We start from the raw sequence: 26,324 nt of genomic DNA, 5'->3' as shown, positions 1-26,324 counted from the left end.
AGGGCTGAATTCTTTATTATTTCCTCTTTCTTTGCTTCAAAGTCTAAGACTATTTAGTCATAAGTCTCAACCCCTTTGCTAGAAAGTAAAAGCTATTAAAACTGTATAAAGAAAAAACCAAATCTGTATTTCTTTACAGTTTCTTCAACAAGATACTATTTGATACAAATGGAGGGGGGAGATGGGCAGGTGAGCAAGAGAAATGTTTGTAAGTGGGAATGGATACTAGTTAACTTCCTAGAGTTCTCAACACTTACTCTGAATTCATGTGAAAATTACGTCTTTTTGAGGGCTCTAGTGATGACAAATTCAGCTCTACGAGGATAAGGTGGAAATTTAAGGAAGGGATAAAACTAGCAAGACAAGAGGCTGACTGCACAATAAAATATACGCACTAAATAGTCCTCTTTTCAGTAGGATGGGGAAACACGTGTTAATTTGGTTCTGCACCTTAGTCATCCATTGACCTTCGCTTTTAAACTGCAGGTCCCACTTAGTCTGTGATAGCTGAGTTCTTAATTTTCTCGCCTACTCGCTTCGATTTTGGTTAAGAACTTCAGCTTGAAAAACCCCATTGAGAACCAATAACTGCAAAGTCTCCCCCTGGGGGTAGTTCCCACCCCAACCCCCCTCCCGAGGGAGGGAGTGCGACTGCGCAGACCTCACAGGCTCCTGGTGACGTCACAAAAGAGCCAAACCAGGTGGGGGGGCGGCCCTGCGACCACTTCTTCTAGGTCCGCTTCCTTCAGTACCCGCTTCCCTGAGCCCACCCTCTACCCCCCTCAGTCCTCCCCTTTTAGTTAAAGCGTAAAATCACCAGGTTGAACCCCCATGTGGCCACGCCCACACTCTCGCCAGGCCACACCCCCTATTTCGGTGGCGTAGCCAGGCCACACCTGGCGGGAGGGTTCCCCGCGCGCGCGCGCGCGCGCGCGCCGCGTACAGGCGGGGAAAGCGGAGCTAGGCCGCTTCAGCGCCTCGTCTCCCCACCCCGCAGTGGGCCCAGCTCTCGGGGCGGGTCTCCGAGGGTGCGGATCCAGGCCAGCTTGGGCGGGAGAGACGCGCGCCCGTGAGGGAGGGGCGGAGGAGAGCAGAACATCGCCCCCCCAGGCCCGCCCCCCGCGCGCGCTCCAGAACAATGAGCGCACACAACTCAGCGGCCTCCTTCAGCTGCGGCGGAGGTGGCGGCGGCGAGAGCGGGCGCGAGGCACAGCGCGCTCCCAGAGTCGGGGACCCCGCTGCGCAGATCTCGAACCCGGCCTCCGCCTTGTGCGCGGCCTCGTCCTCTACGCCCATGTGGAGCATCCATTCAGAGGGGCGGACCGTCTCCCGTCAGTTTTCCAAACCCCTGTCGAACGCGTCCGCAGCGGACGCGGGGTGCTCCCGGAGACACAGCGCGCCCTCCCAACTCAGCCACGCTCCTGGCCTAAGAACTGACACAGACACCAAGGTTGGCCTCTGGGGCTTTGGCGCCCGCCTCCAGACCGACCGGATCCCTACGCCTGCGACCCGCTCGACCACCTCGGACGGAGCCGCCCCAGCCGCTAACTCGGACACCAGCAACCCCCGGGCATCTATACAAGGATCTGTCCCGCCCTCAGTATCCCCCCGATTGTCCCGACGTCGGTCCGCCCCACCCTCAGTACCCGACTCCACCCGGGTATCAATACCAGGAACTTCTACAACCAAGAACTCCCTCCAAGGGTCGGTACAAGAATCCATCTCGCCCTCGATGCCCAGCTTCCTCAAAATATGGGTACCAGCACCTCCACAACCCAGTAACACTCCCCAAGTGTCACTACTTGGGTTCACCCCGCCCTCAGTATCCGGCTTCCCTTGGGGTTCGGTACGAGGACCTCCTACAGCCAGTAGCTCCCCCCAACTGTCAGTACAAGAGTCCAGCCAGGTCTCCATGCCCGACTACCCCCGGCTATCTGCACCAAGATCTGCCCCGCTCTTGGACTCTTCCCGAGAATGGGTACAAGGGTCTGCCCCGACCTCGGTTCTCAGCCCCCACCCCGAGAGGTCGGTACGAGGATCTATCCCACTTTCGGACTCCTCCCGAGTGTCAACACAAGAGTCCACCCAGCTCTCAGAGCTAGGTTACCCCCGAACATCGGTGGAAGAATCGGCTCCGCCCCCGGGGTCCCCGGGAGTACCCGTACCAGGGTCCGCTCCGCCCTCAGCACCGGGCTCCGCCCGGGTATCGGTGGAGGAATCGGCTCCGCCCTCGGGCTCCCCCCGAGAGTCGGTAGAAAAGTCCGCTCCGCCCTTGGCCGGCCCCACTCCTCTACCCACGACCCGGGAGAGCCTTGACCAGAGCATGGAGAGTCAGGAGAAGGCGAATAGAGCGGGACGCATGTTCGACGTAGTCGTGATAGGAGGCGGCATCTCAGGTCAGTGTGGACCGTAGCGCTAGCCTGAGCGACCCTGGCCGGCCAGGGGTGAGGGACTTGCAGCCGCAAGGTGGCGTTTGGTGGGGGTCTCCCTTGTGCATGCGAGAGTGCAACAGTGGCCGGGCCCCGGATTCTGCGAGGAGGGGGGTGGGGTTGAGCCGGGTTTGCTGGTGGTGTGAACTGGGGGAGGCAGGCACAATAATTTTACTACTACTATGAAATACTAACATTTAATTAGCTCTTGCCGTGCAGTTATATTTAGCAGTTTACGTGGATTTTCTCAATCCTCAGCTGTCCTGTAAGGTGGGTACTTTATTCGTCCCTATTTTACAAAACCTAGAAACGGAGGTAACTCTGCAGATGTCAAATCACCTAACCGGGGAAGTGGCGATGATTTTCTCCCATTTAAGACCCTCACTCCTAATTCCTGAGGTAGCTGCTTTGCCTTACTGATTTCACGCCCTTTGCCCTAAACAGAACATCAGTATACGGATTTTGGTAGTATTGAGTGTTATTTCAGTCCTGCTCTTCTCAAAGCGCTTTTCCTTAGAAAATTTGGTAACTGGAGAGGAAGGAGGAAGAATCTTTTAGGAAAAGGTTTTTTTTTTAAAAAAAAGAAAAAAAGGTGGGGGTGGGGGGAGAGAGGTGGGCTCTTAGTTTTAACCTACTCCAGCCGTTTCTTTTAGAACTTGCAGAAAGTGTAGGGCATTTATTATCCAAAGGGAATCTTCTTGTGAAGCAGGGGCTGAGGGCAGATGAGGGAATGTCCTGTTTGTGTCTTTCCCCACTGCCTGAATCTTGCCCTGTGATGAGACAGCTGGCAAGCCTGGGTTCCTCTGGTCCTGGCTTGGGTTTGTAGCTGACCAGCTGAGTGATGCATAAGGCTTTCCCATATCTTCCTGGAAACCTCATCATGATTGATATATTAAATTTGTCACTTATGTTGTCATAATTGGTAAAATGTCTGAAATTTAGGAATTGTGTTTCAGCTCTAGCTAGAGTCCCACACTAGTCTGTCCACAACCTGGGAGAATGTTAATCATTTCTGAAATATACCTGCAGGATCTAATTTAGAAAGAGGGAAAAATAAGGTGGGAGGGAGTAAGTAGAGTGCCCCAAAGTAGCCATTTTTATGTATAATCCTTTTGAGGAGACTCTTTTGGGTGAAGATAGGTTTTGACTTGGCCTGTTTCGGATAACAGTCTTAATCACCAGAGAAGAGATTGGTATGAGCTGTTGCTTTGACAACTCCAGCCAGTGCCAATAAAAACATGCATGTATGTTGGAGCATCAGGAAAGCAGATCCTGGTGGAGAGTACGAAAAAGAAGTACTTCTCTTGTTTCCCTTCATTCATGTATTAGCTTATTTATTCATTCAACAAACACTTGTTGACTGCCTGCAATGAAGTGGACTGGTGTTTCTAAAAGCCTAGTTCTCGTATGCGAGCCTCCTAGAAGCAATGTGATTGTTCATCACTGGAAAATAAATATGATGATAATGTGTTGTGTAAATTGATTAGGAGTTCTGTCTCTATTCCCATCTCTATACCATTCATACTTCACAATTCAGGGTTCTTTCTGGGATTTTATTCTTGTCTTTTTCTTGTTCTGTGTTCCAGTATTCCTTAAGGAGCATTTTGTCGGTTACTTTTTCTCTGCCTGATGACTGGCTCTCTCTCCCTTTCCACACTTCACTCCAAGTAGTTGGTCGTGAGCAGAATTGGATTTACCATGTAGCTGATCGTGCTAATGCTCTATGGCCTTACAACTGCAGGTCCCTTCTGGTTCTCATTCTAAATAAATAACCAGTTTCATGCTGAATCTTGTATTTTCTTTTTGCATTCTTTTCTTTTTTTTCTTGAAGAGGGCACCCAAATTATATAAGCTTCAGCCTCCTCAAAACCTGGATCTTTCCGTGGTCACTATTAATTATTAATTTGTTCATTTCCACTTGGGGGAAGAAGAGAGCATTTCTTGCACAGTAGTTCACACTCCTATTCCAGAACCCAACTTCCACTTCATCAGTGACAGTGGAACAGGTACTGGGATTCCTTTAATATCATCTCTTATCAGTCAGATTTGATTTTAACACCCAAACTGACCAGAAACATTGCTTCCTGGCTGTGGTGTCTTGCCAGATGGTTCACAACTAAAATGAAAGTAGATGCAAGTCTGGCTTAGGATAAGCCCTGCGCACAGACTGGGTGTTTCACGAGCAGGTGAGAGGCATTACTTCTCAAGGGTTCTTGAGCTCAGAAACACCTCATCTTTGTGTGTGCTTAGCAGTATCCCATGAATTACTTAATAGTCCCCATACCAGTTTTAAATGCTTTTGGATATTTCTTCTGTCAGAACTGGCACATTTTAATATGTTATCCACACACTTATAATATATGGCCAATACTTTGCATATGCAGTGTTATTCCTATTATATAACAAAATAGCTCCCAGAAGCGTACAAATCCTCAATTCCTCAAAAGCAGTCCATATGAACAGAATTATCTTTCATTTCTTCATAACTATCTCTGCACAAAGAATAGCAGCATCTTAATGTATCTCCCTTTTGTCATTAAAAATCATGTAACAGCACGTCTTGCAGCCACAAAATCCCTTTTTCCTCCCACTCACCAATTAAGTAATTTTATGTACTCTATTAGTAATTGAGAAGGGAAGCCCCCACCCCGCACTCATTTGTAAGTAGTATAATGGTAACTTCAACATGCTCTGGCCCTTATCCATCATCTATCACCAAGTCCTTTTTGAAACTTCTTTCATGCCTTCTGTGACACTATTGGATCCTGAATTTTTATCCCACACTGTTTGCTCCTTTTCTGTTCCTTTCATTGTGCCCATATTCTTGCGAACTTCTACTTTTGAAACGGCCTCGAGGTTCAGCTATTCATCACTTTGGGGCTCTTATGCACTCCCTCTCTTTTTCATTCTAGGGCCTCACCTTTCCCTTTATCTATAGGAAGCTCTTAAGTTTCTAGTTTGAATCCTTTACTTTCTCCCAACTCCTGTCCCATAGCTTATCTGCTCTTGGGTATTTCACACTTGATTGTCTTATTCTTACTTCATATTCAACATGTTCAAAAGCCTCCTTGCCCTCCAACCTAGCTTCTCTTCCTCACTTCCTTGACTCTGTTCTTGGTACCACCATCCTTTCCATCATTTTTGACACATCCTTCTGTTTTATCTCTTACACCCAGTCAACAGATCCTTCTAACTCCTCCTTTGGGCTGTTTCCTCTCTTGTGTCTCCTCCATCCCCCGGACAGAACCTTAACCCCTTCAACTCACCAGGTTATGACCATCTTCCCGGTGGCCACACTTTGGGCTCTCCCTTCATGTCCATCCCAGACTTGATTTTTTTTAAACACTTCTTTCATCACCTTGTTCTGCTCAGGATGTTCAGTAGTATATTGCTAGCCTTTCAAGCTCCACCCACCCCTCCACATATCTAGTCCCACCTTGTTTGACCAGTAGCATTTCCCACCATCCCTAACATAGCTTTAGTCACACTGCTCTCTTGTCTCCAGTGCTACACCATGTTCATTTTGTCCCTCCATTCCTTCCCTGTTTTTGTTTTTTTCCTAACACGGAAGTGCTTCTCTCTGAACATTTACATCCTATCCGTTCTTCAATACCCAATTAATGCTCTTTTCCTTGATTGTTCTGATTCTCTGGATTTTTCTCTCCTCTTATGGAGCTTGTAATCTATATCTGACCATTTGAACTTATTTTATGTTCCCTTTCCTGATGTTATTTTAAATATAGCAGTTGAGTCACTGACTTTACATGCTACTTCTTACTCATAAGCTGACACAGATACAACAAGTGACAGAAACCCAGTGGTATAAGATTTTAAAATCTGCTCCTAACTGAGAATTTCTGAATTAGCTCTCTTTAGGGAGAGAGAATAAAAGGAAAGAGGGGTGAAAAACGCCCACCTCTGGGGGACAGTGCATACTGCAGAGTCTTTGGGCCAAAGGAGTTTTTAAAAGGCAGTGTAGTCCAATCACGTAAGATTTTAATCCTCTCGACGGCATCTCCTTAGTAATTATCTGGCTGTAACTTTGAACACATCTAGGGAAAGGGAATTCTGTACCCCTCAAAGCAGCTCATTATGGGTAGGGGTGGCCCTGGGGCCTGGACTCGTTCAAGCATTTTGGGAGCCTCTACCGTATGCCAGGCAGTAGCTAGATCATGGGGCAAGAGGTATATAATGAGGGGTAAGAAGTGTCCTTGCCCACAAGGTGCCCCATCCTCTTGCAAGAAGTAATCAAGTGAGAAAATAATTGACATGCATAGAATGAGAGAAATATTAATATTATGAATCTGAAGAAAATGCCAGGACCTTGAGAGATAAGTATGATTTTAACAGGTAGAGATAAGAGGATGGAAAAAAGACACACCAAACAAGAGAGTATGGATGAGCACAGATATGGAGTCAGGAGGCCCTAAGCCATACATGAGTAGTGTTTAACTTAAACCCATGACAAGAGTTCTACTGGAGGAAAACAGTTGCCTACTGTGCCTCTAGCGATGTGATCCTGGTAGTTGCTGAGATTACCCCAGTGTGCCACCTCTGCCCCACATTTAGCCAGGGCACAGTGAAAACGCTTTCATCATAACACCGGATAGCCCTGGGTGATTAGAATTTTTCCATGTTTTTTTGAAATTAAATTCCAAGTGTCTTGGAGAGAGAGCTTTTTCCAAATAGTGACTAAGCAATAGAACCTCCCTATATTTGTATCCACGAGCTGAGCTCCACTAAAAGAACTGAGAGCATAGCCGCCCGGAACACTGTGCTGTGTAAGAGCAGCTGGGATGGAATCTTTCTCATCATCGGAGACAGAAAAGCCATTTCGCAAGAAGATTGACTAATGTTCTGAATCCTGCCAGCGAGTCCACAACATACCCCAGTTTCCCTTTTTGCTGAAATACATCACCCTGAAGAATCATTTCTGCTAGGAGTGATTTAGGCATTTTAACTCAGAACTTGGCAATACATACCGTACAGTTTTGTAGTGATTAAGGAAAGCTTACATTAAAAAATATGCCACTTAGTTTCAGTGCCTTGGTTATTTAGGTACTCTGAGGTTCACTGCCAGCTAAGCATGAATTTTCTGCCTTTCAGAACACTTCTTGGCCCTAATTTTGTTTTCTCAAAAATAAGCGAGGGGGGCTTCCCTGGTGGCGCAGTGGTTGAGAGTCTGCCTGCCGATGCAGGGGACACGGGTTCGTGCCCTGGTCTGGGAGGATCCCACATGCCGTGGAGCGGCCGGGCCCATGAGCCATGGCCGCTGAGTCTGTGCGTCCGGAGCCTGTGCTCTGCAACGGGAGAGGCCACAACAGTGAGAGGCCCGCGTACCGCAAAAAAAAAAAAAAAAAAAAAAGCGAGGATTCTTTTACTTTATTAACTTTTAATGTTGAAGAAAGAATACAAGAATTACATTTATTTGGGTTCTGATTCTTTGATATCTTCATAGTTGAATGAGCTTTGGGGTTTATCTGACATTTAATGGGCAGTTTTAGCATTTGGCCAATACTAATTGATATGAATCTATACATAATACTCAGCTAATGTGAAAAATATATTTAACAATAGATCTAGGGACTTCTCTGGCAGTCCAGCAGTTAAGACTCCATGCTTCCACTGCAGGGGGCATGGGTTCTATCCCTGGTCAGGGAACTAAGATCCCGCAGGCCACGTGGTGCAGCCCAAAAAGGTAAACAAAACAAAACCCAATAGATCTAAGTATAGTATAATTGTATAAATATAGTATAACTATAGTATAATTGGATCATAGAGACCAATAATTAAGAAAAGGAAATGTGGGAGTCTGTTATTGGCAAATATTGGGTCATACAATCTTTGTACAGGTGTGACATACACATATTTTACATATGATAAATCTTGCCAGTATTTGGTTGCAGGTATACCCAGAAAGACTGAGGTAATATTGTAGTTTCATGTCACATACAGGGGTTTGCAGGAGTGTAGACATCCAATGAGCACTGGTTTGAAGACTACATTTGCATGTATGAGATAGATTTCATAGTGACAGTTACTTTTCATTTTAAATTTGAGTGATTAGAACTGCACAAAATGAATCAAAAGACGTCAGTTACATTTTTAAATGTTGTAAGTGTTTGAGACAAGTTGATTGTTAGGACTGCTTTCTCCTTTTATTTGAAAAATGTTTTACAGCTTTACCAGCAATTTGTGTTCTCCTTTGGATAATCTGTTCTTTATTATGTTGTCATCTAGTCTTATGAATTAAGGCAGCTTCAAATCTTTGAACCACAGTTCTGTCAGCTGTAAAATTAGAGGTTGGATTAAGTTATGTATGATATATCTTCCAGTTTCTTTTTCAGTATAGTTGGCTTCCTAAAGGTCTATGTCTTCAGCTTTCTCTTTTGGACCCTCTCCCCAACACTTTTTCCTTCCATGTTGCATTCTGGAAATGGTTTTCATCATCCATCATACTGACATCCTACACTAACTTAAATCAGGATCTGGGTCTGCCTTACAGGTGCTCATTCACACCTTTTCCATGGCTCCTCTGAGCCTTAGTTTAAAAGCCCTTTTCTAATTGTTGCCAGGCCAAAGGAAAGAAATCCCACTTTACAGCAATATTCAGTTGATTTATTAGGTAGGACTGTCAATAAGAACATAAAAACCAGGTGATAAGCTTTGAGAGTTGAGTTAATTACATATTCACCATGTTCAAGGGTCACAGAATTGCAGCCTATAATAGCTCAAAGGGACCAAAACGGAGGCTCAGGAGGGTCAAATGAATTACCAAATGCCACAGTATTCTTAGTGGCATAACTTGGCCTTGGAATATACCCCACCTCACTTAGGCTTGCTTTATAGGCTCATTCACAGAACTGCAGTAAACTTTTATTATTGTTTTACTTTGAGACTTGATGCTCTAAAAACTAGTGGCTGTTGTTTCACAGTAATTCATATTTTAGACTATATTACATCACATGTTACTGCTTCATGAACTTTTTTTTTTTTTTGACTGCCCGGCTTGCAGAACCTTAGTTCCCCGACTAGGGATCGAACCTGTGACCCTGCAGTGGAAGCACGGAGTCCTAACCACTGGACCACCAGGAAATTCCCCTGCTTCATGAACATTTAAATTTAAAAATGTTAGGCACCCTATTAGGATGGATGACTTTTATATGAAGAATTTATTTCCTTTTTGAAAAGTCCATTCCTGGTGGTTTTATGACAATGTATAGCAATTATTTTAATAGTTTAGATCAGTGGTTCTTAACCTTTTGGAGCAAATGTCCCTTTGAATATCTGATGAAAGCTATTGGACCTTTTCACCAAAAATAAAAGCATATTTTTATGCATAGACTTTTTTTTCCCTGCACCAGGCCAACATCTGATATTCTGGAAACCTCTTCATTTTCACTGTCCCTATAATATAAAGATTTGGGGCTGATACTGAGACTCACAGAGTGGTGAAAAATAAGAATTCAAAGGATTTATTAGGTCATTAGACAGTTACCAGTAATGAATATGTAAATAGACAATAATAAAAACAGTCAAGACATCTAGGCTGAAAAATAAGGCACCTCCATTTCCTACCTTAAGACCATGATAAATATAACAGTGAACCTGCCATGTTTTGAAAAGAAAGAATTTGGGGAGACAATATTGGTGAAGAAAATGGAAGGCTGTGGTGGTTGATGTGAGTTTTAAATAGTTTTCTAAGATTGGTGTTTACGGATTTTACGTATTGAATTGAAGCCATCGATATTAAATACACATTTCAATTTACTATGCATTTGTAATTACTTTATAAAGGACATTGGTCATTTAAGGCATCTGACAAAATTCAGACCCAAATGGAGGAGTTAAGTTCTCTTAATTTATGTTAGTCTATTTGTCTCTCCAGTGACCGTGTGAGGCATGGGACCCCTCTATGTAGCAGGGGTTACAACCATGAACCTGAAGTGCCCTTGGTGTTTGAGGTTGGTTCAGGGCTTCAGTGGTGGCACAAAAAGGGAGAAGGAAATGACAGACAGGAAAGGGTTTCATGGAGAAAATAATGCTTGACAGAAGTGCTGTGGATTTTGGATAAATTCTGAAATGTAACAAGGATGACCTTTCAGGTGACTTTTTTTTTTCAGATTAAATGAGTTAGCTGTGGGCTGTGGCTTAAGTGAAAGACCATTTTCTTGCATGTCTGCATGTATTCTTCATTCATTCATTTATTTATTCATTCAATAAATATTGATCGAGCACTCACTATGTGATATGAGCAAAATTTATGGGTTTTGCTTTTTTCCTTCTTTGGGAACATTGCTTCTAAAACTTTAGTATGAACTGTTGTTTGACTGTACATTTTATTTTCCTCGGAGTATTCAGTCCAAGAGTCCAAATGTGCAGTTATGTAAGAATTCTGTTGGTCAGAGATCACTTAACTGAATAATAGAAAATTAACTTAAAGTATTTAATATGTGATGTACACTGTAGACATTCATAGGTGGTGATGAACGTCAAAGTTGAAGAAAAATACCACTTTAAGAAATAAACAGGAAGAACTAGGAGAGCCAGCAGAACATAAGCCATAGCTACACTAAAGCTTTGCTTCAACACTTAGCTTGTGCTCTGGGCGTTGTTCACTTGGGACTCTGCCCAGGTGAGTTTATTACTGTAAATATTTGACAGTATTTTAAGAGCCGAAACCAGCTTTCCCAAAGTGTATGTTTTGAGATGTAATTTTTTTTAAGGCAAAAGGTGGAGAAATGCTAAGTTAAACGAATCTCTTCACTGCAGGACTTATCAGAGCCTTTAATATGCCAGTGTGCACCATACACTTCCCAGAAGGAGAAACAGCATATGTCCCAACTTCCATGAACATTGATACTTTTCCCCAGAGCATCTTGAGGACTAGTATTCCATAAAACATTTTGGAAATTGCTTCCTAATCACAGTGCATCCTAGTGTGCAGCATCTGAGGATAGCAGTGTGGAGTGCCCTTGGTGTATTTTCAGTTTCAGTGCAAGAATGGGGCAAATAATGAATTAAGGAGTAATTGCATTCCCTAAGTCGTGTGAGATCCATTTATCTAAAGTGAAGATGAATGCTGAACAATAATCAAATAAATTAGGACTGTCTAGACAACAAGTCTGTTGAATTCAGGGCGAATTGAAGTTAATTGTTAGCTTTTATCTATCTATCATTTGAGACAGTTCTGTCTTTTTAGCTTATCAAAGGGATCAGAAGATTTGGCATTTTCAAAAGCAGGTAATTATTTGTCTGAAAGGAAGCACAAAATACAGATGGATATAGATATAGGTAGGTAGATAGATAGATGATAGATAATAAGAATGGCTGTATTGTATGTATGTATGTATCGGGGACAAGTTTGTGTGCACATTGATATTCTCCATTCTCTTTTGCTAAAAAAAGCGTAATACTGGTTCAAAGACCAGAAAATGTACTAGTAGTATTAAGAATCTGCGAATTTACTTGGGCATAAAGGTTTAAATGACCAGACACCCTGTCCTTGTCAGTCTTTCTTAGTTGCTTGAGATAAATATAATCTAAGTAGCATTAGAAACTTCGCCATTGCCCTCATCCAGGTGAGCATGGTTTTCTTTTCTTGGTATGTGGTTCCTCTGTTCATTGCAATGAGTGTTTGAGCACCTGCAACACGGTAGGCTCTATTCTAGGGATGCAAAGGTGTCTAACACATATAACACACTAGTTAAGAGGCAGATCTCTGGGCAAGAGGTCATGTTGCCTTGGACAAGGGCAAAAGGCCACAATGGTTTGGACAAGAGTGGCTAAGATTGCAGTGGTTGGAAGCAGCAGATGTATATAGAGTGCCAGGTGGTGATGTGTGCTAAGAAGAAAAATACAGCAGCTTGTGACAGATGATTATATCACTTGTCCGTATTGAAAGTGGGGTCACTGGACATTTTTCATGAGGAATATGCTACATTTCAAGGTTTGTTCTAATCATTTGTTGTAGAAGGAAAATCAGTAATTGAACTGGAAAGTGTAGCATGAGTCAAATGGACAAATTTCTCTTTTTTCGTAATGTGAGTGTACTTGAAGAAGTAAAGGAAAGAGCCCTTGGTGAGGTAGAGAAGGCAGGGGTACAGATTTATAGCCCAGGAAGCAAAGGACCATTTCCTCAAAGACTTTGTTGCTGATATTAATTCCTTCTCCAGGTGTGCTGTGTGGCTTAAATCGTTTCCTATCCCATTTCTGTGGGGATGTAACCATCTCAGGACATTGGAAGCACTGCAGAATCTGTGGAAACAGTTTCCATGGGCAGTGGCTTTAAGAAGCTGGAGCTTGGTTTGAGGTTGCCATGGCAACAGCACTGCTGGCTGGATACATCATCTCACCCAGGCTCTCTCCTGATCTAATAACCAGGATTAACAATTGCCTGAACTCTCATATGAGGTGTGCTTTTAGCAGACTTGGTGTTTTTTTTTTTTAAGCCTCTCTAATAAATCCATTGACCTATTTTATGTTGGTTTCTCTAAAACCCAAATGGTTTAATAGAGAGAAACCAGAAGAGGAATTATATTGTTGGGGTTTTTAAAATAAATTTATTTATTTTATTTATTTATTTTTGGCTGCATTAGGTCTTCATTGCTGGGTGCGGGCTTTCCCTAGTTGCAGAGAGCGGGGGCTACTCTTCGTTGCGGTGCGCGGGCTTCTCATTGTGGTGGCTTCTCTTGTTGCGGAGCACAGGCTCTAGGCGCGGGCTTCAGTAGTTGTGGCTCGCGGTATCTAGAGCGCAGGCTCAGTAGTTGTGGCGCACGGGATTAGTTGCTCCGTGGCACGTGGGATCTTCCCGGACCAGGGCTCGAACCCCTGTCCCCTGCACCGGCAAGCGGATTCTTAACCACTGCACCACCAGGGAAGCCCATATTGTTTTGTTTTGTTTTGTTTTGTTTTTTTGCGGTACGCGGGCCTCTCACTGTTGTGGCCTCTCCCGCTGCAGAGCACAGGCTCCGGATGCGCAGGCTCAGCGGCCATGGCTCACGGGCCCAGCTGCTCCGCAGCATGCGGGATCTTCCCAGACCGGGGCACGAACCCGTTTCCCCTGCATCGGCAGGCGGACTCACAACCACTGCGCCACCAGGGAAGCCCATGTTTTAAACTCATTATCCCTATTTAAAATACTTAATTGCAAAGTGATTAAAGTTTCTCTTGTGCCATAATCTGCTATTTTCCCTTTTTCAGGTTTTTGCATTTTGAAAGTGATCAGATCCTTATGTACATAATAGGGCTTTAACAAACTCTGTGCATTTAGCTTCTCCAGGCTCTCTACTGTCACAGAAAACCACAGGACATTTGGGAGTTTGGGGTTCTTTTCCTCCTAATGGGCTCAGTTTGCCATGATTTGGGAGAAGAAGAGCTCTTGGTGCAGCGGCAGGGATATTTTGCCAGTGCCCGCTTAGACCTCTTCCTTCAAACATACCCATGGGAGATTCACAGGCTAGACACTAGGACACTTGAGAGTCTAGGACACCAATGAATCTCATACACTTGCCGATCTAATAGACTCTCTCCCAGACTTGAGACTTGACCTGAGGCCAGGAGTCTATAGGTCTGACAGTGTGTGTTGGAGCCAGCTTCTACTGTCATGAAAGGACTGATCCTGATTGAACACTTCTCTTCCCAGTTTCACGGTCAATGATATCACATTGGTAGTAATCACACTGGTGATTTTGAATCAGCCATGTGGAGAGTGTATATACACCATGGAAACCCAAATGCTGCAAATCAGGAGTCCCCTCCATCCCCTGAGGCCAGGGACGGTTGTTAACCATTTACCAGCAAGCCCCTGTGCTAAACCCTTTCCCTGTCTTGGAGGTGGGGAGGGGTGCCAAGAGAGGTGGGTGGGAAGCAGGCTTCTTCTATAGTCCTAGATTCTATGTGGCCATTAAATGATAGAAAATGAGTGACAGGAAGAGCTGTAATGCACAATGCTCTCAGCTTTGGCTAATCTATATTTCTTTGGAACAAGATGAAATAGGTTTAATATGAGATTTTCTCTTTTCATAACAAATATTTGATTTGAAAGTAAAAAAAATATTTGATTATCAAATCTGTTTTTTAGTAGCTACATTGTATTTGGTGACTTACCTTCAGACTTAAAAACCTTTTCTTAAAAAAAAAAACAAAACAAAACAAACCTTTTCTTTTCTAACAATTTTATCCCATTTACCAAAAAAAAAAAGAGACAGGCTTTTATTTATTTATTTTGAAGTTTATGTCAAAAGCCCTTAAACTAATCTGCGGAGTTGACATACGATTTTTTTTCTATAAGTGATTACTGAATTTTGTAGTGAGGGGAGGGTAGGATGCATAGTGATACACAGAATAATAACAAAAAAGAATTAAGGAATATAATTCAAGATGCCTGATTCAAGATGTAAGCAGACATTATCTTAGGTTTTTTTTTTTTTCCATTCGAATCAACAGACAGCCACAGTCAATATATTGGAAAAAACCTTTCTGGACTGCAAGTGTTTGCCTGTGCTTTATTTATGACTTACTGAGTTATTTATTCAAAATTAGTTATTAGTTATTATTCAAAAATAACTTTTTCTAATGGCATCTTGATTGTATTTCCATATTCTGTATTTTCTAGCTTTAAATTACCACGGAGGTTCCTTATCAGAGTCTTCTTCACAATAAACATGCAAACTGAAACGGTACCCCCCCCAATTTATTCAACATCTTAAAAAAATATTCTTCTAAATGACTTAAATCTTCCCCCTTCACATTCCAAGACCTTTTGGAAACCATTTTTCTGGAATCCCTTTTAAATGTTTTAAACATGTTCCTTATTTCTCAAACTAAGAGCTTAAACTTTCCTTGCCAGGATAGGGCCAATCATTTTCCTGTAATGCAGAGCAACCTTTTTTTTTTCAGCTTTTTGTTTGTTTGTTTGTTATTTTGGGAATTTTTTAAAACATCTTTATTGGAGTATAATTGCTTTACATGGTGTGTTAGTTTCTGCTGTATAACAAAGTGAATCAGTTATACATATACATATGTCCCCATATCTCTTCCCTCTTGCGTCTTCCTCCCTCCCACCCTCCCTATCCCACCCCTCGAGGTGGTCACAAAGCACCAAGCTGATCTCCCTGTGCTATGTGGCTGATTCCCACTAGCTAGCTATTTTACATTTGGTAGTGTATATATGTCCATGACACTCTCTTACTTCATCCCAGCTTACCCTTCCCCCTCCCCATGTCCTCAAGTCCATTCTCTAAAACGTCTGCGTTTTTACTCCTGTCCTGCCCCTAGGTTCTTCAGAACCATTTTTTTTTTTAGAATCCATATATATATGTTAGCATACAGTATTTGTTTTTCTCTTTCTGACTTACTTCACTCTGTATGACAGACTCTAGGTCCATCCACCTTTTTAATTTTGTTTATATCCTTAAATGCCAAAGTGCGAAACGACCTTTGTCACTGGTGTGCTTATTTGTCCTGGCTCAGCTAGCCCTGCTTCCCTCCCCTCCTTTAGCCTCTGGAGTAGTGTTTATTTACTATTGGCACTGAACCCCACTCACCAAACTTGTTGAGAATTACACACTAGATTCAATTTTATTAAGGCTTCAGCCTTATAAGTGAGGGTGTAAGAAGTAAAAATTTTCACTTTTCAGGAGACTTTGTTGTGGGCATATCAAGCACTTGGTATCCTTATCTGGAATATGGGGTAATGAAATCTATTCTGAAGAATGGTTGTGAGAGGCAACAGGAAAGGCACCTGAAATTGATCTGTAGGATGTAAAGTGCTAAACCAACTGCCAGGCTGCCTCTGGGGGCTGGACAGCTGCAGGTCCCACTGCTGCTGGAATTCAGAGCCACCTCTGCTTCTCTTTAGAAGAGGAGCTACTCGAGTAATTCTAGCAAACCCAAGGGTGTTTTTATCTATCTAATTGGTTTATGGTTAGATTGACTAAGGGGAACTGGGAAGAAATTCAACTTTTTGCATCTTGAGTTTCTCTGCTTTTAAATACAGAGTGGTGCTTTGAGCCTAAAAATTATTCAAATCTTTTGACCTGGTAATCTCTGTTCTAAGACTTAATCCTACAGAAATAGTCAGATATAACAACAAAGATTTATGCATAAACATGTTTTTCATTACACCTTCATCCTTTTTTTTATGATGGTCAGCAGAAGAAGCCTTTGGCAGTGTCCCAGAAAGCACATTGCACCAAGGTTTGCAGACATTAGTTTGCATTTATTTAAACTGTCACGGGATGCCTTTCTTTGTGAGCAGATTCCAAATATTCGTTGCACACCTAAATCTTGGGTGGATGTCAGCAGTGTAAGGGTACACTGTACTTGAAGGAGTCAAAAATACATACAAACATTAGCAGACAGCAGTGCTGGATATTATGATTTAGCCTCCCTGCATTTTAGATCTTACAGACCCAAACTCATCCTTGACTCTGGCTATGTATATTTCATACCATTCTGTGTATGAACAAAATACTGTTGTCAGTCTGGCTTCTCTGAGAGCAGACATCAAGACATAACTAGCCATGTAAGAGGTTTATTGTAGGAAAAACTGGTGAAGAAAGGAGAAAGAGAGCAGGAGGGGGTGAGTTGTTTTAAAAAACAAATAAACAGAAAAACCCAGGGTACTCCTGCATAAATCCTATAATCTAGATTTTGTTGATTGCATCCCGGTGGTATTATTTAACATGTTTTTCTGGCCCCTAAGTATCAGATCTAGAGGCTGGATCACATTAGAATTTAGATTGTTTGCTCCTTCCCTTTCTCCCCACCCTCCCTCCCTTCCTTCCTTCCTTCCTTCTTTCTAACTACTTCATACATGGTGGTATGTGCTTCCATTAAGAGGCAAGTAACATCTGGTTATCTCTTTTTTTTGTCATGTTAGCAGCTGTTGACAATCATTGCACCAGATGTATTAATTCATTAGGGGTTGCAAAATGCTGATGTTCTAATTATTCCTGTCTTCACTTATTAGCTAGCGTACTTTTATACAGCGAAACCTCCCTTTGTTAGCTATTTGGTTGCCTTGAGGTTTGGTGCAAATAAGGAGGGTAGAATGAATGCCAAATTCTTTTTTGTTTTTTGGGGGTTTTTTGTTCTTTTGCGGTACGCGGGCCTCTCACTGTTGTGGCCTCTCCCGTTGCGGAGCACAGGCTCCAGACGCGCAGGCTCAGCGGCCATGGCTCACGGGCCCAGCCGCTCCACGGCATGTGGGATCTTCCCGGACCGGGGCACGAACCCGTGTCCCCTGCATTGGCAGGCGGACTCTCAACCACTGCGCCACCAGGGAAAACCCTTTTTTGTTTTTTTAAATGATAAGTTTGTTCCTTAGCATTCTCCAAAGGTGACCAATGAGAGGTTTTGTTTGTTTGTTTAGTATTATTATGAGTGGATTTAAGCCATTGCCTTTGTTATTATTTATTTATTTATTTTTGGCTGCGTTTGCTCTTCCTTGCTGCGCGCAGGCTTTCTCTAGTTGCAGCCAGTGGGGTCTACTCTTTGTTGCGGTGCGTGGGATTCTCATTGCGGTGGCTTCTCTTGTTGCGGAGCACGGACTCTAGGCACACGGGCTTCAGTAGCTGTGGCACGCGGGCTCTGTAGTTGTGGCTCATGGGCTCTAGAGTGCAGGCTCAGTAGTTGTGGCACACAGGCTTAGTTGCTCCGCGACATGTGGGATCATCCCGGACCAGGGCTCAAACCCGAGTCCCCTGCATTGGTAGGTGGATTCTTAACCACTGTGCCACCAGGGAAGTCCCTGTTATTTTTACTTGATACTCAAATTGTTCCATCTCTAGCCAGTGGGAGTTCACCTTGGTAGGTTTCTGAGCCTTTTTGTCACACTCCTCGTGGTCTCTGTTAGCCTCCTTGCTTTCTGGTGACTTGAGGTTCCAGACCCATCTTGTACATTTCCTGCCCTAAATTTGCACTTAATTTCATTGTTCTTTCATCTAAATTTCCTGATCTCCAGGCCCAAAACCCTGGATCTCAGTGACAGCAGCCTGATTACTCATTTGCTTTATTCTACATTACATACATAATGGCCTCAAAATAATAGTTCTAATCCTAGCACCCACAAAATGATTACTGAACAAAATGTTTGCAGCTCTTTTTTGTCTTTAGGATATATACCATTAGAGCTGTCAAGTTACTGAGTTTTAAAATCACTAAGAATAGTTCCTCTCCTCAACCACTGGTATACATATTTAGGTATCATTTGTATCATTTTACTAAACTTATCCCTGGTGTCATTCTTATTTCTCTTTCACCCTAATATTCTAACATTTTTTTTCTCCTTGAAGTATGTTTATCTATGTAGTCTGCTTCGTATTTTTTGTAATAGGAGGATAAAGATAACTAGGTATAAGATAGCATTTGAAGTGCAAAAATGTATTGATAGATTTAAAAATGTGTATACAGACATTTATTGCCTTACTCTGTGAGCTGAGAAGTCCCAGAAGCAATGATAGCCCAGTAGTGATGGGCACACCTAGAGCCCAGATCTTGATTTCTAATACTGTTCTCCAATAAAAGGAACCAAGGCTCACTGAAGAAATAGCTGATTGTAGGGCTGGGCAGAGAAAGACAAGATGAGCCTGGAACATCTCTTAATGCCAGAAAGTAAGGAAGTGCTCAAACACATGCATACACACATAATGATGCAAGTACATCCGAGGGACACAAGAGCTTCCCAGTGACCAAAGCCGAAACAATTTGAGCAACAAAATAAATAACATAGTATTGGACTATAACCCAAAGTATAAAACAACTATGTATGACTCCATAAGGATATGTCAGTGGTTAAGTAAATAAATAAATGGGAGAGAAGAGGCAAATCTCCTGTGCAGATGAATTTCAAATCATTTATGTCAATACTCTACCCTCAAGGAAGTAGGACATACCTCCCTACTTCTTAAGCGCAGGCTGTACATAGACTTCCTTCCAAAGAGTATAGCATGGAAGGGGAAAAAAAGAATAACTTTACAGTGGAGAAACCTGGCAAACATTACCTTAGCCAGGCGAACAAGATTAACATCAGTGATAAGTCATGTTGATAGCATGCACCCTTGATATAATGTTAATCCACAACACTTTCCTCTACTTTTCTGGTATTACTATACTTTTGTTTGCTTGTGTTTTGCCTTTTTTGGGCTGTACTGTGTGGCTTGCGGGATCTTAGTTCCCTGACCAGGGATTGAACCAGGGCCACGGCAGTGAAAGAACCAAGTCCTAACCACTGGACTGCCAGGGGATTCCCTTACTATACTGGGTTTAAAAATCTATCTTTTATGAAGGTTTTTGTTTATGAGTGAAAGCCTGTACTCAGCTTTGAGCCAATAAATAAAGTATGAAACATGGTTCCTGCCTTTGGTAACTTTTAATCTAGCGGGGAAAACATGATACAGCAAGCATGTAACCCAGGTATAAATGATAGGAGGTCATTATAGGGGGGGTTTAAATTGAGAAAAGCACAGAGATACTGGGGACTGGTGTAAGCCAGGGGGAATTTCCAGGAAAACATACTTCTGTTTATACAATCAGGATTTCTAGAAGAGTGGCGTGATAAGGGTTGATTTAGGGGTTCAACAAATTCCCTTACATATGATTATCACCAAAACCCCCAAAATATATATTTTAAATTATTACATTTTTTCAACCAACCTTATGATAGATAATAAAATTAGCTTATGATAGATAATGTAATATATGCTAGATTATAAAATTGGTGGCTCAGTTCATCACAGTGTGCTCAGAATTTATTAGATAGCACAGTCAATGAATTGTGTCTGATACCTGCATTTATGTTATATGTAGACCTGTTTAAATGTTGAATGTTTCACGTGTAGGTGTTAATATGTTCCTCGACTTTGTTTTCCTTTTTTTTCCTTTTAGGATTATCTGCCGCCAAACTCTTAGCAGAACATGAAGTTAATGTTTTGGTTTTAGAAGCCCGAGACAGAGTTGGAGGAAGAACATACACAGTGAGGGTAAATGATTTTAATACTTAACGTATAAAATCTCACACAAACTAGAGATGGGGGTCACTGGAAGTCACAGAGCTGGAGGAAATCTCAAAAGAGTTTATGCAGTTAAGCCGTTGGTCCTCCATAACCCTAAACTACTGCATTAAATAAGTATCTGTTCTTTTCAACAAGCACCCACCAAAGAGTGACAGCTTCTGACCTTCAGTAGCTTACATTCTAGTGAAGAAAACAAACGTGAACAAATAACTTCAATACAGCGTCATCATTTCCATACTAGAGACCTAGAGTATATAGCGTCTCAGGTGAGGTTACGGTTGGGCTGGACTTGAAGTGACTGTACGTTCACCATACACACACACACACACACACACACACACACACACACACAGACATACACACACAGTATAGGTTCCTTATTTATTTATCCAAGAATACACAACTTAAAAGAAGTGTGACCACAGTAAGCAGAGGCAAATGTAGCATATTTCTGTGTTGCTTTTTCCTTAGTCCTTGTTCCCTAAGAGGTGTGCTGCTCCGGTGGGGTCAGCTAGACATAAGGAAGCCCAGTTCTTGCTACATCACTGCCTTTTTATACTTGGGCTTACATCACCGTTTTGGAAAAATGCATGCTAACTGGTGTTTACTACTATTTGAAGAAATGGTTGCAGGATGTTGAAATCTGGAACTGATGAAAGTACACAGGGAAGGAGGTAAGGTAGAAAGGAAGTACGGACAAAGATGGAAGTTTTGGAAACATGCAGATTTAAAGGGGGTGCAGAGGCAGAGGAGCCAGAGAGAAGCAGTGGAGGCTGGGGAGGAAGACCAGATTAGGGCAGTGCCATGAAAATCAGCAGAGGAAAGAGAAGGGGTGATACATCGAATCAGATGCCAGGCGCATTTGACACAGGATGAAGGCTGAGTAGGGGCCCTTGTGTTTGGCATTTAGAAGGTCACTAATGAGCCCCCTTGCTAGAGCACAGAAACAGAGCGCTAAAGGCTGGAGATTGGCAGTAAGGACAAAACCAGACTGTTGAAGTGACTGGAAGGAGAGGAAGCCTCTATCTAATTAGGAGATGTGTCAGATTTATAACAGAATGGCTTATGCAGTGATAATAACAATGGGTTAAGCAATACAAACATTCAGTTATTTTACATAAGAAGAAGTCTGGTGGTAGGTAGTCCAGCCTGGGGCCGGGGTTCAGCTTTGTCATCGAATCTTTAGGCTCTTTCTGTCTTTCTGCTCAGCCATTCTTTTCCTGTTGGCTTATTGCCTAATGGTAACCAGATGGCTGCAGCATCTGTCAGCATCAAGTTCTCATTCAAGGCAGGAAAGAGCGTGAAGAGGCGGCCCCAGTCTTATCTGCAACAAAGCCTTTCCTTTACCAGAAGACCCCAGCAGACATTTGCTTTATAGTCTCATTGGCTAGGTTCGGGGCACACAGCTACCCTGAGCTGCTAGGGAGCCTGGGAAAGCAAGTCTTTAACATTTCCAGGCTGCATAATAGAAGCAGGCATGGGAAAGGGGGAATATAAATGGATATGAAATAGCCAACCAACATCTGAACTAGGATATTGTACCAGCCGTTTCAGTCACACCAAGCCAAGCTCCCCTTCTGTCATTCACTTTCTGCCTTTTTAGATGTACAGGGATGTATCATAAGCCTATTTTTACCTTGCTCAGCTCTAAGAGTACCCTACAGCCTTGCTACTCAAAGTAACCTGTGGGCCAGCAGCCTCGGAATCACCCTGGAACTTGATAGAAATGCAGAATCTCAGGTCCTGTCCCAGACCTGCTGAATCTGACTCTGCATTTTGATAAGATCCGTAGGGGATGCTACAGAAGTGCTGCTCTTTGGTGTATGCTCGCTTGCTTTAAATTAATGTGAATCCAGATTAATTGCATTTGGAGAATTTGAGTACCTCCTCAGATGTAGTCCTCTGAGAGGCTATTGGTCTGGGAGTGAGGAGACTGGGATTCTGGCCCCTGTACTGGCCCGACACACTGTCATACCTTGGGTAAGTACTATTAGCACTTTACATGTCACTTTTCGCATCTGGGCAGTGAGATATAATCTAAATGTACTTGAAGCTCCCTCCAACTTCAAGTTCTAATTGAAGGCAATGTGTTGTAGTGCAAAAGAAAGATTGCATATTCTGCCTGTACCAGCTTGTTACATATGATTCTCCTGTCATTTGCTGAAAAACATTCCTTTATTTTGGAGATAGGTATTAAGTTGTCCCTTTGCCCTACTTTTCTTATCTCTAAAACCTTTTGGTTATTAAATAGGAGCATCTGTCGTGTTACGGATTTTTCAGTTAAGAACAAGTTTCTTTGTACAAGGGAAATGAGAATTCCAACATGCTTATCACCATCTATGTTATTGTCCCAGGCTGCTTTTTCATGCTACATCATTTATATATGTCAGCACCATACAGGAACTATTGCGTATTAGGCATCATATTAAAATTCCCTTTAGGTATGTGAGAGAGGAACTCTGAAATGCTTAGAAGGTAGGACTTGACATCTATAAGATTTCAAATAAATAGAAGGGAAAAAGGGGGGGCTTTACAAAGCAGGGACAGAAATGGTATTTAATCAGAAACTGAATTTAATATTCTTACAGTTGCTTCTACTAGCACAATCAATTAGGATTTAGGGAGGAGATGCCATAAAAATTACTCTGGATCTTTAAGTATCGAAATGCCAAATTTGATATTGTCACCTGGCAACTGTTCAGATAGATCTTCTATTTGTTCAGAACTTCCCAGTTTTTCCTAGTGTGATTCCCCCATAATTTTTCAGGACCAAATTAATTAAGTTGAAATGCCTGCAAGGCTACCACAGGGTTGGTGTATTTGTTTCCTAATATAGTTGCGTGTTTGTGGCCTCTTCAAAGACTGAATAATGAGATCAAATGCAAGATCCTAAAGACTGAGGGGCAACATAGCAGAATATGGTATTACAGTTCCAGTATCTTCATGCTGAATCTGGGGCACCTCCTTTCAAATGTTTCGACTTTGTAAAGAAGCATTCTGTAAAACGCCTCATGCTTTTTACTACTTCACTTAGGATTATTTACTTTAAATAGTGTCTGTGTTCTAAAGACATCTTTTTTGGAAACTCCCAAGAATTTGGTTACTGTCTTTGTTAAATTTTATTGGAATACTGACTTCAGTTTTGCGCTTCCTGTCTTAAAAAGGATGTTGGAGACTAGAGAAGGTTTAGAGCACAACACCAATAGTTAGTAAAAGGGAAAGTTAGGATTATATGAGGGACAGATGAAAGAAGTCAAAGGAACAGGTCACTTCTGGTATTATGGCAGAGTAGAAGCCTGATTGACTCTCCCTCTTAAAATAAAATGCTGAATAAAATATACTGTGCTGCCCTGAAGTTAGAAGTTTGCAGATCTCCTGGATGTTGAACAGACATCTCAAACTTCACACATCCAAACTGAATTTCTTTTCTTCTTCATCAAGAACACTATTCTAGGGACTTCCCTGGTGGTCCCGTGGTTAAGACTCTGCACTTCCACTGCAGGGGGCACGGGTTTGATCCCTGGTAGGGGAACTAAGATCCCACATGCCGTGTGGCATGGCCTAAATAAATAAATAAAATAAAATAAAAATTAAAAGCTTATCCCCCACACAAGAAACCATGAACAAAATGAAAGGCAGCCAACCAGTATGGTAGATAATATTTGGAAACCATCTATCTGATAAGGGGTTAATAACAAATTATAAGGAACTCATACAACTCAATAGCAAAATAAAACAAAAGAAACAGGGGCTTCCCTGGTGGCGCACTGGTTAAGAATCTGCCTGCCAATGCAGGGAACATGGGTTCGAGCCCTGGCCCAGGAAGATCCCACATGCCGTGCAGAGCAACTATGCCTGTGTGCCACAACTACTGAGCCTGCGCTCTAGAGCCCACGAGCCACAACTACTGAGCCTGCGTGCCTAGAGCCTGTGTTCTGCAACAAGAGAAGCCACCACAGTGAGAAGCCCATGCACCACAACGAAGAGTAGCCCCCTCCCACCGCAACTAGAGAAAGCCCGTGTGCAGCAAAGAAGACCCAACACAGCCAAAAATAAACAAATAAATTTATATTTAAAAAAAGAAACAAACAAATCCAATAAACTGATTAAAAAAAAAAAAAGAACACTATTCCAGCAGCCTTCCCGGTAAAGGAGGATGGCAACTCCCAAAAAAACTCGGAGTCATGTTCAACACTGTGAGACCCCACATTCATTCTGTCAGGAAATTCTTTTGGCTCTGCCTTCAAAATATACCCAGAATTCAACCCTTCCCTCCACTTCTGTGGCGCCCAGCTGTGGGAGCCACCATGATCTCTAGGGCAGATTATTGCAACAACCTCTTAAATAATTTCCCTGCTTTTTACCCTTGTCCCTTATAATCTAGCCTTAGTGCGACAGCCAGAATGAGCCTTTCAAACTTAAGTCAGATCTTGGCACTTCTGTGCTCAAAACCTTTCAAAGGCTGCCCTTCTCACTCAGAGTAAAAGCCAGTGTCCTTTCAATGTCTTGTGACGCGTACCATGATCTGCCCCCTTCCCCCCCACCCCCGCCCTGCAACTTCTCTACTCTCATCTCCAGTTCTCTTTTCCCTGCTCACTCTGTTCCAGACACATTGGCCTGTGTTCTTTGAACACACCAGGCAGATTTCTCCCTTAGAATCTTTGCAGTGGCTCTTTCTTCTGCCAGAAACGCTCTTGTCCCAAATATGCACATGGATAACTCCCACACCTCCTTCAAGTCTTTTACGCGAATATCACCTTTTCTCAGAGGCCTACATGTCCCTTGTATTTGAAGCTGAAATCTTTCCTTCTCTCCTCTGCAGTTTCAATCTGCCCTGTCCTTCTCTATTTGTTTTTTTTTCTTTTTCACTGTTGTTATCAACTTCTAAGATACTTATTTATTATGTTTGTGGTTCATTTTCTGTCTCTTCCTACTAAACGAAAGCCCCTTGAGAGCAGGGATTTTTATTTTGTTCACTGATGTAACAGAAGTTTCTTGAACAGTACCTGGCACCTTGTAGGCACTCAAGATATAGTTGTTGAATGAACTAATGAATCCCCAAAGCAAAGTAAAAACATGAAGCCTAGGGATTAAATGAGCTCAAAATTTGACTTTCACCTTGAATGTCTGCTGAACCCTGAAGACTCTGCAATTCCACTGTGATGGCTGTATGGCATGCAGGGAACAGGAAATAAAATCCAGAACCTGGGAATTTAATAGGAAAGACTCCAGATTGGAATCCCCTGTGCTATACTCTGTACATGAAAGTGAAAGAGAAATAAACCTTACCCTTCTAAAAGGGAGGAAAATAAAGCTTGCCTTCATCCATGGCTTCAATCTAAATTTACACTACCTATATGGTGTGAAAAACCTTGGACAGAATATTTAAAGTGCCAAGGTGGCTGGCAGAAATAGACTTAAATCATTTCCACCCAGGCCTCAAATAACTTACACAGAAAAAGTTCTAAGGAAAATCAGCAACTCATAGTCAAAAGTGACAGCATACAAGGAAACAAGGCACTAAAGGAGAATAAATAGAAAAAATGATCCAGAAAGATTTTGCAATAGTTGAAGTATACACAGAATAAAAAATTACTGTAGCATGTTTTAAAGGAAAGACGTGCTTAAAATTAGCAGCAGGGAAAAGAAACTTAAAAAAAAGATCAAGTAGTTTAAAAATAATTTCTAGAAATGAAAATGTACTGATTAAAATGAAAAAACTCAGGGACAGATTAAACAGTGTATTAGACATAGCTGAAGTGAATGAGTGAACTAGATCAGAAGGAATTATCTATAATGCAGTTCAGAGATAAAGATTGGAAAATACGTTATGTGGGGCAAGGGCAGGAGCAACTAAGACATGAAAGATAGTGTTATG

General features: G+C 42.4%; 1 protein-coding gene across 1 annotated transcript in view; it reads left to right on the top strand.

Moving 5' to 3' along the window:
* Positions 1-1,066: 1,066 nt before the first annotated feature.
* LOC137216398 (amine oxidase [flavin-containing] A) overlaps positions 1,067-26,324 on the top strand; it is a 75,718-nt gene continuing 50,460 nt past the window's right edge. Inside the window, exons 1-2 of the mRNA XM_067722376.1 lie at positions 1,067-2,396; positions 20,319-20,413. Of these exons, the coding sequence (XP_067578477.1) occupies positions 1,139-2,396; positions 20,319-20,413 (1,353 nt within the window). The 5' untranslated portion in view covers positions 1,067-1,138. The remainder of the gene's footprint in view (positions 2,397-20,318; positions 20,414-26,324) is intronic.

The sequence above is a fragment of the Pseudorca crassidens genome, chromosome X (assembly GCF_039906515.1).
Source record: "Pseudorca crassidens isolate mPseCra1 chromosome X, mPseCra1.hap1, whole genome shotgun sequence".
Classification (NCBI taxonomy): Eukaryota; Metazoa; Chordata; class Mammalia; order Artiodactyla; family Delphinidae; genus Pseudorca; species Pseudorca crassidens.
Note: the sequence above shows the minus strand (reverse complement) of the source record. Positions and strands in the feature narration are given on the sequence as shown.